This window comes from Arachis hypogaea, chromosome 5 (genome assembly GCF_003086295.3).
Source record: "Arachis hypogaea cultivar Tifrunner chromosome 5, arahy.Tifrunner.gnm2.J5K5, whole genome shotgun sequence".
NCBI lineage: Eukaryota > Viridiplantae > Streptophyta > Magnoliopsida > Fabales > Fabaceae > Arachis > Arachis hypogaea.
In genome coordinates, this window is record NC_092040.1 from 115,409,873 (window position 1) to 115,426,488 (window position 16,616).

Genomic DNA, 16,616 nt, shown 5'->3' on the forward strand with positions numbered 1-16,616 from the left:
TTTATATTGTATTCAACCATAATTAATAGATAATATTTTTTACATAAAATATCTAAATATAAAATTATTTTTATTTAAAAAAAACTTTAAAAAATAAATAATTTTAAAAAAATCTCAAAAATTTACCCTAACAAGCCCTAAGCACATAATATAATTTTTAAAGTGGTTAAAATTTTCTTTTTAAAAGCTTTTCCAAATACAATGAAAAATAACCATATAAACAGACTTTGAAGTTTGAATCAGAGAGTTTTCTTTACCGGACATAAATATATGATTGCAATCGATATATTTTCGTGTAATTAATTTGGGTGTAAGTGAAGATAAGCAGAAGTGAACAGAACAAGAAGTAGGTAGAAGAAGAGGAGGCAGCAGCAGAGTTTGGTGAAGTAGTATCTAAGCCTGAATTACCAGATATGTACTTCCTCAGTCCTCATTTCTTCTAATTTGCGAATTTTGTTGCTCAGCGTATATTTCCGGTGACAATTGTAACACACAAACAATGCAAGCAGCATCTCTATCTCAAACCTTCATCGTCAATCCAACTCCACAGGTTATTCCTCTTCTTCTATTTTGAGAGAAGCCAGTAATCGTAGTTTGTTTACTTTTAAAATACATATTTTGTGGCAGCTGCAGGTGGCCAGATGCAAGCAGAGAGTAGATGAGTTCATAATCCCCACCATGAATTTTACACGTCTGCCTCCTTCATGGAAGCTTAGACATGCTGCGACAAAAAGGCACTGCTGCTTTCTTTATTTCAAATTGCGTCATTGTTTGTGCGAGTTCAAACTGCTTAAATTCATTCATATTAAATTTGAAATGTCCAGGGAACACGTTAGATGTCTTCCTAATGCTGCCGTTTTATCAGGTGCTAGTTTTTCTTAGGTCAAAGCATGCTCATTTTAATTGAAACTCGTGATTTTTATGTAAACAATTTCTCTTGGACTTCGGTTTTTCTTGTTGCAGATGCTGAAATTGCTTCTGCACAGTTCGAGGAGTTCTCTGTCTCTGTTGGTGACATCAGTGATTCCAAAGAACTAAAGGTACATGAAGGCACAACCTCTAATCGAAATAAGTTTAAATGATCAGAGAAGGAATATGAAGGGCCAGCAGGGCAGAATCATGAAATAATTGTTTAGATATATGTACAATATGATAATTACATTACTCAATAATAAGCATATGCAAGCTCATGATTTTGCTCAAAAGCATAGTGTGTGTTTGGATAAGTAATGTGCAATTGGCTGTTAAATTGTCCCACACATGTAATTTCTAGGGTTGCATAGTCATGGTTTCCTTATGCCTGTAAATTTTAAATGGTGAATGCTTTGTTTAAATGCTTCTGTTCAGATAAGCATAAAGGTATCTGGAAGCAAAACTCAACAGATCTTTGATGATGTCTTTGGGAAAATGGTTGCAGCAGCACAACCAATTCCGGGATTCCGAAGAGTAAAAGGAGGTGAAGTATCTGTTGACTTATATATGAAGAACACTCTATCAAGTTTTAATTGTGTGGATTTATAGCTAAATTTGAAGTGTAATGAATTTCCATGGATTCCCGAGCTAATAGCAAAAAAAAAAAAAAAGAAAAAAAAAGAAAGAGAGAAAAGGATAGCCAATGGAAAAGATTGACTGAATCTATAACTGCACTGGAACATAATTTTATTTTCCTTTGTCACTCAACTTGAATTTTTCTTTTCTTTTCATGGCCGATTGCTGCTCTAACAATTTGGAGACTGCCAGGAAAAACACCAAATGTAAGTATCCATAGTCATCAATTCTCTGTTTTAGTCTTCATTGGCTATGTTGTTGTTGCCATTTGGCACTGGTTTGTCATGAAATTTTGAATCAGATAGATAATCTTTTCTCCATTTTCTCTTCCTTCTTAATGTGAACAATATGTTTGGTATGTTTAGATAGAATTGAGGGACCAGTTATGCTCTATTGTTGATTCAGCTGTATAGGTCTTTGATACAAAGGAGATTAATTCAATTTTATGTTTTTGCCTTATGTTGTGTTAAACAGATACCAAAAGAAATTTTATTAGAGGTGCTTGGGCCATCAAGAGTGTACAAGGAAGTTATCAAGAAAATTATCAACTCAACTGTAGCTGAGTATGTGGAGAAGGTATTTTGCCATATGCTATATTTGGATTAGGTTGCTTCTGTTAAAAGTATTTAACATTAATATCAATATGTAATGATTGCAGGAGCGGTTGATGGTTAGCACTAACCTGAGAGTTGAACAAAGCTTTGAAGATCTTAAAAGTACCTTTGAAGAGGGACAACAATTAAGCTTTGATGCTGTGGTTCAGCTTCAAAAGTAGAAGCGAATTGCTTCTGTTTATTCACACTCCATCTGTATCTCCTTCAATGTGATAGTTTTCCATCGTCACAAAAGATTGTTATTGTCATAACTACAATTCCATCTACAAACACTACAATCTAATGGATGAAACTAAAACCATAAAGAAGAACCCGGTGAAGTGTGAACTAACACAAAGCGAATGAGAGATTGCTATGAGATAATTCTTGGAACAATAATGTAATGAACAGAGCAACAGTATAACACTATAACACAAGCTTACTATTTCATGTAGATGTATAATAAAGCTTATTATGAAATGATTAAATGATTAAACACTTGTTTTTCTTTTATATAGCATAGTGGGTAAACATGGTTCAACCGTTCAAGTAAAGAAATTTATAGTTCAGTAAATAATAATAATAATAATAATATAAAAATAAAGAAGATTTTAGGTGGGGGATATATATATAAGAAGCAGCAGCGCGAGGGAGGAAGCAAAGGCATGACGATGGTGGGGAAGCTTTTGAGCAGAACGTTGAATTTGTTCCGTGAGAGGCGAAGAAGCTTCTCTTCGTCGTCGGGTCTGTATGGGTTCCCTCATTTGAAGACCCCCAAAGGCTTCGAATCTTTCGTCGATGAAGCCATTCAAAGGTTCCCTTTCTACCTCTCTTCTTCTTTCTTCTTCTTCTTCTTCTTCTTACTTTGTAACTCTCAGGTCTGCGGAACTCATCGCTTACATTTCCACCGCTCCACCAGCTGCCGATGTCATGCGAACAATGGACGAGATTTCTGACACAGTATGCTCTTCTTGCTTGCTTGATTTTCCCTTGTACCTTACTGATTGATGCATCTCTGCGTGTTCCTGATCAGGTGTGTTGTGTTGTGGACTCTGCTGAACTGTGTAGGCACACTCATCCAAACAGGGAATTTCTTCAAGAGGCCAACAAGGCTTCCTTCAGAATCAATGAATATCTACATGTGAGCTGACGGGTGATCCTCACTCCTCCTCCTTAATGCATCTCACGATATTAACAAGAAAATATCTCATCTTGTAGCACCCACTTATGCTTGCTTTCTTCTACAGTATCTCAATACAAACCATGATCTCTACAATGCCGTCAAGAAAGCCGAGCAGGAGTGTCATATGCTCTCTGAAGAAGCTCAAAGGGGAGTTCGAAACTTGCGTGCTGATTTTGAAAGGGGTGGAATTCATCTTTCCTCTGGTAACCCATATTGCTCTTGATTTCATGGTTATGTTCTCGGAAATTGTTGCGGCACATTTCATGCGTTAAAAAATCTTTCTTTAAATGATGTGCTTTCTTTTGCAGAAAAATTACATCGCGTAAACTCACTAAACATTGAAATTTCTCAACTATCCAGACAGTAAGTGTGTTTGTAAATGATACTTTCTTAACTTGACATCTCTATGCTTGTGGTGAACAACCAATACTTTGTCTCAGTGACACTATTTCTGTAAATTGTGATTGATTGGAGTTGGTAATTTATTTTAAAAATTTATCTTGTATGATCTCGGCCCTGTAAAAAGGATCTAATGTACTCTATATTTTTGTGTACTTTGTCATTCTTTTTCTTTGTCTAACAAAAAATATGTGAATTTTGGACTCACTTAATGCTTCGCTACTTGTACTCCATAAGAGTAAATTTTAACGTGTCTGAATCATGTCCTATTTTGTGCTTTTGATCTGTTTGCATTTTGTTATGTTTTATTTGGGTAGGTACAATGAAAATATTGTCATGGATCCAGGAAATGTGGATATATATCCTTCATCACGCATACCCAAAAGTTTGCATTATCTTGTTAAGCCTATCTATCGGTCAGGTTCTTCAATAGTTACAGGGTCCAACACTGTCCTTAAAGAGAAAGGATATCAAATTACAACAGACCCACAAACTGTTGCCGCCATCCTACAGCACTCATCAGATGATGAGGTAATTTTCTATTTGATGATCTCAAAGTTTACTGTGGTATGTTAATACCCAGAGTGATAATTATCAAGTATCCAGTAAGTTTAGCTAAAGTAGAAAAAAGCATTTAGAACCTCACTAAATCTTATGAGAAACTTAAACTTACTACCCATAAAACTAAAGCACCGATGAATTCTTTTGGTGTTCTTAATGAGCCTAAATAATGAACTAAGACTTCATCATTTGTTTTTTTGTTTTGTTTTGTTTTGTTATGTTTTTAAACATAAATCCTCACTGTATTTTAAGGTAAGGAAAATGGTATATACACAAGGAAATTCTGTTCCACATGCAAATGTTGAAGTTCTGAGAAGGCTTATATCTGCTCGACATGAACTAGCTCAGGTTTGTATCTTCGTTTGGCACTCTCACTCCCTTTAAGCCTTTACTTTGGCACCACAGCCTAAGTTTCTATGTTATCTATACTATTCATTGTATGTGAATATTTGGAGCACATGATTCATATGCATGTGAATATCACACATATCTAATTATCTATGCTGCTATAGGCATGGATGTGCATTGACTCTTTCCATTTTATGAATTATAATTAAGGTAGTCTGACTTCTTGCAGGTTGAAGTTTTATAATCATTGAAAAAGTGGATAGAATTTCATCATATTGACTTAGCTTAATAGTTTTCACAAGTATTTCTCACAAAGCTTAATGTTTATTCTGTTTTGACTATTACTCAATGATTTGACCATCTAGTCATTTGATCTAGATGATGGGGTGTAAATCTTATGCTGAATTTGCCGTTAAGCCTAACATGGCTACAACACCAGATGTTGTTAGGTCATTTTTACTTGAGATGAGCAAGATGGTGCAGGCAAAGTCTAAAGAGGTATGGCTTCCTTTTTTGGCATACTTTCTAGATCTGAAAGGCGATTTATCCTAGTGGTTTGTGCTTGTACCTGAAAGGAGGATTTTCTCTTTTCCTTATAATCTTAGGAGTTTGAGTTACTTACAAAATTCAAAAGAGAAACGTTCGGTCGAAGTGATGGAAATTTGAGGGCATGGGATGAGGCATACTACATGACTATGATGAAATCCTCTACTTATAAGTTGGACAATTCGGTAAATGCAATGCACCTGCATGATATGGTTGTCATTTATGCCTACCTATAATTTTGTGTTCTTTTCCTTAATGGAAATATCATGTGTACAGGTTGTAGCATCATATTTTTCTTTATCAAACTGTATTGAGGGTTTGAAGGTGCTGGTGCAGTCATTGTTTGGTGCAACCTTTCATAACATCCCTCTGGAACCTGGTGAATCATGGGATCCCCAAGTGCTTAAACTGTCTCTTCATCATCCTGAAGAGGTACATGTGTAGAAACATAAATCAAACATAAATGTTTCCATAATTTTAACTTTTTGTTTAAAGTTTCTATCTATCAATCTGAATGGTTTCTGGTTGAAATTTAAGTAAATATAGCAATATATCTACATTTTATGTTATCTGGGCTTATTATATATGTTACTGTGTCTCCATTGGAGAATGCAAAATAAAATAAAAGATAATAAAATAAACTTTCATTTGGTCTACTGACTGCCAAATGTCCAATTACTCCAGGTAATTTATATTGTCAATGATGATGAATATCAAAACCTACTTATGTGTAACTTTTCATGCAATCAGTTTGAAATCCACTGAAACTCAACCTCATTTCAGGGTGATTTAGGATATCTGTACCTTGATTTGTACTCGAGAAAAGGAAAGTATCCTGGTTGTGCTCATTTTGCAATTAAAGGGGGTCGCAAGATTTCTCAAACGGAATACCAACTTCCAGTACGTGAAAATTTATTTATTCTCAATCAGATTTGGACTTTAGCTAGCAATTATTGTTTTCTCTTTATGTCACTCAAATATGTGGTTCCTTTTTATTTCCAACTCTTTTATATGAAGAATTCACCTTAGAGAATTCAGAAGAGATCATAGAGAGAAGATATACATCCTTCTGTGGTAAAAGCAGGAGGCTTTTACAAAGAGAAAGGGAAAGGAAATAAACAAGAGACTATGAGAACATTATTTCACCAATTGATCAGAATAGTTTAGCATTTCATTGTCTTGTATTTTACTAATACAGAAACTACACAAGGAGATACTACAAGTAACTAATTAATAACCCATAAGAGTTTAATTAATATTCCTTGGTGCTCCCTGTTAAGTTGAAAGCTCGTTATATTTTTCTTTACAAACTGCTGATTATTCTGGTTGCTGTCTGATTATGAAAAAATTGCAGGTTGTAGCTCTTGTTTGCAATTTTCCATGTTCACGAAGCCCATCAGCTGTGAGGCTTAATCATTGGGAAGTGGAAACTCTATTTCATGAGTTTGGTCATGCTCTTCATTCATTACTTTCAAGAACGGTATTTTCTTGAATTTCTCGTGAGTTTGAATATACAGACTTTGCTTTCACTCCAAAGTTTTCCCTCTTGTTTTGTTTTTGCTATGGATGTCTTATGCTCAGCCATTTTCAATTCTATCTTTTTCGTTACCTAATAAAATTAAAAATAAGAAATCAATAACACGTTGAATAAACACCAGACTATTACAGAATAAAGTAGGATTCATGAGTAGGGAGATTGAAGCATAGCCCAGGAGCTAGTAATTATTCCCCACAGATTTATATGGACAACATGTTAAACATTTTCAATTATCTGTAGTGTTTAATTTATAGCACTTAGATATCTTTTTCATTAGATATTCTAAAGGCATAAATACAAACATGACTGGAGCAAATTGAGATAATCTATAATGATATTGTTTAAATTATCTTTGGAATTTCAAATTTGAACTGTATTGATGTGTTGTACAATGAACTAACAAGACTGAGGTTACTTGAAAATAGAAAAGTTTGCATCTAAGATTGCTCTCATTGCAGTATGCTTTCTTGTTGTTCTTATTGCAGGATTACCAACATTTTTCTGGCACCAGAGTGGTCCTTGATTTTGCAGAAATACCATCCAACCTCTTTGAGTGAGTAGAATGGCTGCAATAACCTTTGTTTTCTTTTGAAGTTGTAATTCTTAGAAGAAGAGCGATTCAGACAAACTGTTTGGTGGGAATCAGGATATAATAATTAAAGGAAATTATGGATGTCTGATTTAATAGATAAGCCTCTATTGCATTGTTTAATGATTTAAAATAGAGAGAAATTGTTGCTGTCGCTAAATAAATTAGGTAACCACTTATCTGCTCACGTCATGGCTTTTGATTGACTTCATGGTATTTTTGGCGGATAGATACTATGCATGGGACTATCGAGTTCTGAAAAGATTTGCTAGACACTATTCAACGGGTGAAGAAATCCCTCGTAAGCTGGTGGAGTCAATGAAGGGTGCCAAAGATATGTTTGCTACCACTGATCTGCAGCGTCAGGTGTTTTTTCCTTTCCCACATTTAATTTAAATACCTGTATTGCACACTGGCTGGTGTCTTATGTCAGTAAAGCATGCCATATTTTTTAATATGTGAGAAGACATAACATAATTAACATAGTTTGTGTTTTCTGTCAGATATTCTATGCCTTGGTTGATCAGACACTTTTTGGAGAGCAGCCACTCCCTTATGGAGACACTAGTTCTGTTGTTGCTGAACTGAAAAGACAGCATACTTGTTGGGAACATGTGGAAGGAACACACTGGGAGGCCCGATTTAGTCATCTCCTTAATTATGGTGCAGGTTGGTAGGCCTGAGGCTCTGATAAATGTTGGCCTGCCACTTCAAATTAATTTTCCATTTAAGTTGAAGGTTCTGTTATACTTATTTTCTTTTTTTGGAGCAGGGTATTATAGCTATTTGTATGCCAAATGTTTTGCTGCTACCATATGGAAGAAGTTGTGCCAGGAGGATCCACTATCACTAACTACCGGATTCGCTTTAAGAACGAAATTCCTACAGCATGGTGGAGCCAGAGATCCAGCTTCATTGTTAAATGATCTCGTAGGTGATGGGATATACAGGCATTGTAATGGAGGGATAATCCCTGATATTTCAAGTCTTTGTGATGAAATGAAACTGGTTGAAGAATATCAGCAGCAGGTTCATTTGTTATGAGGCTTTCTTATAGTTTGGAGTGTACCTAACTAGCACCTTGAAAAGTTATCAAGACAAATGAGGCAGCACTATCGGGCGACTGAGTTCTGCACTTCTACTTTTTAGACCAACCTGAGGAGGTCTTTTCTTTAGGGCGTCGAACTATTCTATAAAAAGAAATGGAGCTTGTTTATGGTCTTTGTTTACATATACTCTTTTTGTATGAAGTTTCATTCATTCATTTGATTAAAGCCTGAAGAAGCTAAAAAGTATATTGTCCTCCAGAGTGGGGGAAAATTGATTCTTTTTCAGAGTACAATTAAAGCATATTCAATGTCCACTGTATCTTTATTGTTTTTTCTATGGCATTCTCAAACTTATTTTAACAAATAACAATGGGAAAATCAAATGGAAGGGTTACGTTGGAGATAAAAGTGCATCGAAAAACAACTTCAATAACGTAAGATGCAGGCAAGAGATAACTGTTGCCTTAATTATCATATAAAGTCCGTAATGGAGTGACGCTCATCAAGCTGTAACCCAATGGACAAACTCCCTCAATTTTTCTCAATGTATACTAAATACTAATATTAATCAAAGACACAAAAGCATCGGAAATAAATCCTTACATGTATAAGAACGGTTGGGTGTCAGGTTCATAGCCTAGTTACCCCCAGGTAGAAGACCATTGAACCAAAAGTAATAGTAAAAATGAAAGAAATAAGAAACATGATGCGCCACAAATCGTGCTTGATTATATATACCTTCATGCTGTAGTGGAAACTTGAGAATACAAAGGATTCTATAATATACAGTTTTTCTCACGTTCGGAAACGGGTCTGTAACTTTGCCGCCCAAATGAAGTGTAAGATGATATATTTTGATTATTTCCCCACTACGATGTTATAACTGTGTTTTGAAGTATGCCTCGTATACAAATGCAGGCACTGGACCAATTTCTTATATCTCCTTTAATTTCTAAGAAGGCATAGATTCAATATATAACATTTCTCCATTACTTCAGCCAAAATAAGATTCCTATTGAACTTCATCCACTTATTGTAGTGGAAACTCCTTCTGAAGAAGGTCCAGATTACGACTATCACAAGCCTCCAACATGTCATTCCTCGAAGCACAACTGCAATATAGGATATACAAGTTAAGTCACCAGAAACATATTAAACTAGAAGCTAATTTGAATTATCATTCTCCTATTCCCCACACTCGAACTCTGCTCTAATTTTCTCTTCCAATACATACTACGAAATCATACCTTAATGAGATTCTCAAATACTGCCATGCATTATCTGCCTTTGGATTCATGGCAAGTGCTCGAACATAATATCGAATGGACTCATCATACATGCCCTGTAGGAAACCGGAAAGGTATAGTTATTAGTTAGAGCAAAATAAGGCTTAAAAACCAATGCACTAGTTCCTACTTTAAACCATTTAATCATTTATGATATAAGACTTAAAAACCAAGCACTTATTGACCTGGTTTGCATAACTGATGCCCATATTTGCCCAAGCACGAACGTAATTTGGCTTCAAATCAAGTGCCTGTTTGTGTCAATAGAAAAAAGTAAAATTCCATTAGAGAGAAAATATATTACATGAAGAAAATAGATGGCATGTAGGTACATGTCAATTTCTGCAAATGCATAAAGATAAAACATTGGTGGATAAATGACCATCAAATGGTCACAAAAATTGATTTCCCAAAAGATTTGATAAATTAAGTTGCATTTATATGTCATAAAATTACAAAATGAACAAACTTCCCACTTAAAATGATCATTACATTAAAGCTACAGCCTATAGCCATATACCAGGATTGAGATTGAAACACCATACCTGTTGATAAGCCATTATTGCATCCGCACTTTGCACACTGTTTGCTTGTGTCGCACCGAGTTTATTCCAGAGAGAGTAATCCTGTGGCTTAAGTTTCAGTGCTCTTTGGAAAGATGCAATGGCTTTGTCATATTCTCTGGATAAGTTGTACATGACCCCAAGAACTATGTGAACATCTGCATCTTCGGGTGACATTTCAGCAGCTTCATTGAATAATCTAGCAACCTGCAGGAAGGAAAATAAATCTTTACAATCTAAGCAGAAGATACATAGGGAAACACATTGCTAGATAAGTGACTCGGGACAAATTTTTTCCCTTAGCCACTTTTTAGTTTTTACCAAATCAGTAATCTGACAGCTAAAGCAACAGACCATGGAAAGACACTATTGGTAGAAAATTCTAAGAATCTTGCTTCTTTTGGGTATATATTTTTTTTTTAAAAAAAAAGAAAGCAAAAAAGAAAAAGATTTCAGATATATTTAGCAAGGCTAAGAGCAACCACAAAAAGGGCAAGTTCAACAAGGCTTTTTGAAATGGACTATATCTTAATAATGAGAATTGCATAAGGATTTCCAAGTTCACATAGCAAATAAATAGCAAAAACAATAGTCAATAAAAGTAATTAACTCCACTTACATCAGCATAGTACAAAGAGTCAGCCAACTCCGGTGGGGCAAGGGATCCATACTTCGGGTGATTGCGTAGCCATCCATATAGATACTTCAGGGCAGCCGTTTGCTCCAGTTCTGCATAAATGAGAAGATGAATTCATTTTTTTTCCCTCATTTACTGGGAAAACAATGCAAAGCATACACTAGAAGTTATTCTAATTGATGCTTTTCAGTTATGATTTAGGAATTCACTAAAATAGACTTTAAGTATACACCAGACTGTTCTAACTAAGTAGGCACAATACAAAGTCAAGGAAATAAAAAAGCACATTACAAAGTGTTTGGTTGGGTTTTTTGGTTTCCATTTGCAGGTGGTAAGTTTTCGTTATTAATTACAATAGTGCTATATTCATTTTCGATTTGTTTCTTTTCAAAGTTTGATGAAAGAAATGGAGAAAACACAAAATTGTTGTTTCTACAATGTCCTTTAAAAATCTTCAAATCAAGAAAGAAGCAATGAATTTGAATGTGCTATTATGCTTTGTATCATCCATCCAACCAATGAATCTGAGGCAGTCTACTAACCATTTGTATGACTGACACCAAGAGCAAGAAGCACTTCAAGGTTCGTTGGATCAGCCTCCTGTGCTCGCATCATAGCTGCAATGGCCTGATAAGGTAAAAGAGAAATTAAAATTATTAAGTTACCATTTGAAGTAGAATTTCCCACTGTCAGAAATAATATGTGGTGGATCAATATTAAGAAACACAATAAAATTGACATATAAGTAACATTCAAGGAGGGTGTAACCTAACCTGTTGATCATCATCATTTTCTGCATGTGCTATTCCAAGTAATCTCCAACCTTCGGCGTTTTCAGGATTTTTCAAGACTTCAGCTTCCAAGGCAAGAACTGCTTCACTTAGAAGTCCTTTCCTGAATAGATCTTGTCCTTCTTTTAAAGGATTTGGATGGCCAACATATGGATTTAAATCTGAAAAGACATACACACCCCTAGAAGAATCTGACTGCTGCTTGGCAGCTACTTGTTCATTTAGGTACCTTCACATAACCCCAAAGATATTCTGATTAATACAGAGAATAACTTCGACGCTTCAAATAAAAGGAAGCACAAAGACAGCAAATAGTAGTCCCTAGTGCGTAATGATGTAATTTTATAAAAGGTACCAAGTACTAATCCAGTAGTCCTAATCTTGCTAATATAAGGTTCCAAATCTAAATAAATATGGGAACAAATATTCAAGAATGAAGAAAGTAATCTCTAGCACAAATGAAATGAAGAAAGGCAGAAGGCATACACTCAGAAGAAGAAAAATTAAAATAAAAGACTAAACACTAATCTGAAATCCCATATAGATATCAAAAAAGCGTTCCTCTCTCTACACATTAAGACATAGTCCACACAAGCTAATTTTGATAGTTCTTTAATATACGATTAAAAACACTGCCATTTGAAGGAAGTTGGACACATACTCATCATATGCATGTGCCCAGTTATCAGAAGAGCTCTCCCCAAAAGCTCCTTCAGCAACCTGCTGACCAAATTCATCTGCCCAGTCACCAACATGCAACTTTGAAAATTCATTGACCCACTGATCATCAATTGGTCCATGCTGCTGATCGTTAAACTCATTCACCCATTGATCAGGTCCATGAGAAACCTGAAATCCGCAAAGTTAGAATTAAAAGTTGTGAGCAAAAGGCTCATTAATTAAGAACTCTCTGATTATAATTTAATCCAAAATATCTTCGGATTCACTTTTCATAATTTTCTGTCTCACCTTTATCTTACTATACTGTCTAGGATAATTAACAGTACCTAAAACCTTTCTTTTAACTGAATTTATGGCAGACAAACCTTTATAAATCATGGTCTCTTTACCTGAATTTATGACAATCAATAATATAAAACACTTGCAAAGGAATATGGTTTTGAAGCTCATCAGAATTATTCATACCTTATCATTTAAAAATTCACCCGCCCATGAATGACCAGGATTATATTGCTGCTGGTATTCTGTGGCCCAATCTCCAGGAGCAGTCTCTTTAACCTGATTGTCATCAATAATCAACTCACCACGGCTCATCTTTGATACGAACTGAAGAAACTTTGAGTTCTGTGTACCAAAAAAATGTTCTTGACATTTTTCCTCTTGAGAAGCAAAAGAAAGAATTCTACAAATGGATATATCAAAGTCATGACAGAAAATAAACCTGAAATTTAGGGTCATTATTTTGGGCCAATGTATTTGCAAGCATACGAGTCTGCTCCATTGCAGCTAAGTTTGGCATGTTCATAGCTTGCATTTGGTCCATAGATGACAACTGGGACTGCAGAATGAACAGCATACAAAGAAAAAATTTAAAACATAATGGGAAACAAAAGGTGATAATATATCCAGAGATAACATTTACAAATTGATTAATGCAATATCTACAGAAACTATGTAATTCAAGCCTATGGCTACAAAGACTAAGATTCAGAATAATGAAGGGCAATCAATCAAAGGACATTCACATTCTATGGAAGAATAGAATACGCCATCTCCAATTTTGGTATATTTTTTTACATGACTTGTTCACTTTGTTCGACACTATTACCCATCTCAATGTTTTGAATGTTGTAATAACCCCTAAAGTAAAAACAGTAAAGAAATCAAACTCAGAGATATATGGATAACATCCCTCAAACAGTACGTTGTTTGAAAGCAAACCGATGGTTGAAGAATGAAAAGTGTTGTGAGTCATTATGATTAACCCAGAAATGGGTATTGCACGTCATACAATTTCAAATTCACAATTTAGGTAGCTTTGATCAAGAGATAAGCTAAGTTTGAGAGTAATCCTAAAATGTTCTAACCAGCAATAAATTAAGCATAACAAGTTTCCAATAAATCTCAAGGATATGATTACATGTCAAAAGAATCAAAACTGTGTATTTCTAAGTTACTAATTAAAAAGAGTGAGAAACTTCAAATGATAGCTAGAAATAGATTAGCATAAGTGAAAAGTTCTTACATTCTCAAACTCAGAGACCCAACCATTTGCACCATGTTGTTGCTCAAATGAATTAGCCCATGAATCAGGATTATCCAGATTTGCCCTATTTTGACTATATTCAGCAATCCATCCATCTGCAGGGTGAGGACCAGGTCTCAGGTTGCCTTGAGACTCATTCCAGTAATCCTCAAGCTCCCGAAATCTCTCAGGCATAGGTCCCTTACCACGGACATTACTGTCAATATCTAGAGAGCTTAGAAGGGCATTTACCTGGAAAGTAATTACTCTGATGAGTCCATATTCAAGCATTAATTTGCACCCAAAAAAAGGCACATCCAATAGAACCTAGAGATCATATATTGGCAACATTGTTCTACAAAGACCATAACCCTTAAACAGGTTTATTCCCTTATCTTTCTTTCAGTCAACAAGGAGCTAGGGTAATATGTTCATATGAATGTAATAAAATAAATAAGAAAAAAGTATTATAAAGCAAAGCAGATGGAGGAATCCATGAATCTCCTTACTTGGGCATCAATAAATTCTTCACTTTTGTCTGCAAAAAGATGTCTGGCCATTATGCTGGACCGGTCACGTATGCATTGTTTATCACCTTCAGATAAACCCAACATTGGTAGAGGAGCTGGATGGAAAGGGACTCCTCCACGGCTGCTGTCGAGAAATGAGTGCAAAAAGTTGGACAGAACTCTTTGAGGCGGCCCTTACATATGGCAAAGAAAATCAAGATAACATTATCAATTTTCTATGTCTTCCTTCATGGAATGTCTAAGCATCTAAATACACATATGTAAGTCCAGTAGACAAATTCCGAGAATCACATCCCCTTGAGTAAATCCCAAGAAAGAGACAATACACTATTAAATGACAACGAGCATGTTAAGTGCTGAAAAAAATAAATATCCATCGAATTTGGAAAACCACTCCTGATGAACATAAAAGAAGCCCTGTTACAGCATAAGAGCCTTTAGAGAATCTAGCTAGGATCCAATTCTATCACCGAGTTCAAAGAATTCTTTATCCGCCAAAGCAATGAAGAATAACAAGTGTATCTTCAGTTCAACTTAGTTTTTCTTTTCACTTATCAGCTAAAAATTCTCCTGTCTTCCTCTCTCGCTGAGCCTAAACCATTCTAATACCACAAAATAGAAAGCTCAAACCAAGACACACAGTGAAATTCAGTTGGAAACACCATATAATAAATGATAAAAGTGAGATGTGCTTGGATGAAATAAAGAATACCATCCAAGGTGGGTTGATGAAGGTGAGGAGGAGGTGCAGCCCTATCATAGAGTCCACCGTCCAATTGAGGAGCAGCTCTGCCATCACGCTGTATCTCATCCCAAGTTTCCTCCAGGGCCCCGCCGCCGGAAGCAGCTGCGGAGCGGAAGCCGTTGAGGAACTGGGAGCCCTGGGAACTTGGATCGAAGAAAGGCTTGTCGAATTCGGAGCCGGGAAGAAACTGGGAAGGAGGAGGTTGGGAGTAGAGGTGGGAGGAGGGGTCAGTGGGAATGGATGTTGGAATCTCCTTGAGCCTCTCATTGGTCTTGGAGGATGAGCCGATGAGAGCGTTGGCGAGAGCGCCGAGAGGGTTGGCGGAGGAGGAAGAGGAGGCGGCGGGGTCGGGACAGGAGGTGGCGCCGGTGATAAGGTCGCGCATCGCCATAACTGAATGATGATGTCAGCTGAGTCACTCTTTTGCTTCGTAATCGTAATCGTGTGTTGTGTTCTGCACTCTCTCTATGGTGTGGTTTCCACCAAGTCTAGTCCACCACCCTCTCCTCTCTTCTTCTCTTGCGCTATTTTCTGTTCTATACTTCTATCTATCAATATCTCCTATATAATTATTTTTTTTTACAAAATTCTGAAAATAATAAAGATAAAATTAAAATTAAAATATAAAAAAATAAAAACGCCTATAAAATGTTTTCTATTAATTATTTATTTTTAATTTCTTATTTTTTCTCTCATGCTTTTAGATTTAATATTGAGATAATTCTATAGAATAAAAATTTATTATTCCATGAAATATATAAAAATGCCTTCGATATGAATATTACTCGAGTTTTTTTCATGGATTGTAAATTTTAATATTGCCATGTTCATTTATTTATCAAATATAAGTAAATTAACAACTTAAGGTAGAGACTAGTAGCATATGAAAAGTAAAGAATAAAAATGAAAAACAAAAATAGCGGTACATGGGAGTGTGTGCCATATACAAACAACACGAAACAAAACACTGCATAGTAGTAGTACGTGCCAAATTTTACCAAACTTTCCAAGACACATTAATTAACCCTTTTAAACCTTAGAAAAAGGTAATTCCGACTTACAATGTCAAACCATGTCTAAATTTCCTCTATAATGTAGCTAGAAAAAAAAAAAAGAAAATTATTATATGAAGTGATATATTAATATAGGTCAGTCACCAAAAAAAAATATTAATATAGGTCAAGGAGTTTTTTTTTTTAATGTAGGTGAAGGAGTTCATGTATATTGTATACGTTCGTTTCTCAGGTTATCAAGTAAAGCATGAGTTGTTTAAGAAATTGATACTGAAAAGTTTAAATAATTGAAAGAAAAAACATGCATTTTTATATTTGAGGTCAAATTAAGATTTCACGGTGAATTAAATAAGATAATGTTCATGATTTTTTCAATTTACTTAAATTTATTTATTTGCATAAATTGTTATTGACTTCTTGACTAAGTATAGACATTATTATATGAAGAGTTAGACACTTCATAACATATAGGCTGCGTTTGTTTTGTGTATT

General features: G+C 35.2%; 3 protein-coding genes across 9 annotated transcripts; 2 read left to right on the forward strand and 1 right to left on the reverse strand.

Moving 5' to 3' along the window:
* Nucleotides 1–242: 242 nt before the first annotated feature.
* LOC112803109 (uncharacterized) lies at nucleotides 243–2,639 on the forward strand. 4 transcript variants are annotated; one of them, XM_025846599.3, is made up of 9 exons: nucleotides 243–386; nucleotides 465–550; nucleotides 628–734; nucleotides 825–865; nucleotides 964–1,040; nucleotides 1,348–1,456; nucleotides 1,741–1,754; nucleotides 2,023–2,124; nucleotides 2,207–2,639. In XM_025846599.3, exons 2-9 carry the CDS (start codon nucleotides 500–502, stop codon nucleotides 2,321–2,323), a joined length of 618 nt encoding a protein of 205 aa, XP_025702384.1. In that variant the 5' UTR covers nucleotides 243–386; nucleotides 465–499; the 3' UTR covers nucleotides 2,324–2,639. The 4 variants fall into 4 exon arrangements, with proteins under 4 accessions (XP_025702384.1, XP_025702385.1, XP_072092589.1 ...); XM_025846600.3 differs by having other exon boundaries at nucleotides 245–386; nucleotides 634–734; XM_072236488.1 differs by having other exon boundaries at nucleotides 263–381.
* A 128-nt stretch (nucleotides 2,640–2,767) lies between these two features.
* On the forward strand, nucleotides 2,768–8,665 carry LOC112803108 (mitochondrial intermediate peptidase, mitochondrial). 4 transcript variants are annotated; one of them, XM_025846597.3, is made up of 16 exons: nucleotides 2,768–2,955; nucleotides 3,020–3,101; nucleotides 3,210–3,294; nucleotides 3,389–3,527; nucleotides 3,633–3,687; nucleotides 4,041–4,254; nucleotides 4,537–4,632; nucleotides 5,011–5,130; nucleotides 5,238–5,363; nucleotides 5,455–5,610; nucleotides 5,962–6,078; nucleotides 6,533–6,658; nucleotides 7,201–7,268; nucleotides 7,535–7,670; nucleotides 7,808–7,973; nucleotides 8,077–8,665. In XM_025846597.3, exons 4-16 carry the CDS (start codon nucleotides 3,449–3,451, stop codon nucleotides 8,346–8,348), a joined length of 1,731 nt encoding a protein of 576 aa, XP_025702382.1. In that variant the 5' UTR covers nucleotides 2,768–2,955; nucleotides 3,020–3,101; nucleotides 3,210–3,294; nucleotides 3,389–3,448; the 3' UTR covers nucleotides 8,349–8,665. The 4 variants fall into 4 exon arrangements, with proteins under 4 accessions (XP_025702382.1, XP_025702380.1, XP_025702379.1 ...); XM_025846595.3 differs by having other exon boundaries at nucleotides 3,210–3,282; XM_025846594.3 differs by having other exon boundaries at nucleotides 2,774–2,955; nucleotides 3,175–3,282.
* A 395-nt stretch (nucleotides 8,666–9,060) lies between these two features.
* Nucleotides 9,061–15,667, reverse strand: LOC112803106 (peroxisome biogenesis protein 5). The gene is made up of 13 exons (XM_025846592.3): nucleotides 15,079–15,667; nucleotides 14,346–14,539; nucleotides 13,837–14,088; nucleotides 13,033–13,149; nucleotides 12,777–12,935; nucleotides 12,292–12,479; nucleotides 11,613–11,859; nucleotides 11,382–11,466; nucleotides 10,822–10,931; nucleotides 10,185–10,409; nucleotides 9,825–9,890; nucleotides 9,601–9,695; nucleotides 9,061–9,465 (listed from the first exon to the last, which is right to left on the reverse strand). Exons 1-13 carry the CDS (start codon nucleotides 15,500–15,502, stop codon nucleotides 9,384–9,386), a joined length of 2,244 nt encoding a protein of 747 aa, XP_025702377.1. The 5' UTR covers nucleotides 15,503–15,667; the 3' UTR covers nucleotides 9,061–9,383.
* Nucleotides 15,668–16,616: the final 949 nt, after the last annotated feature.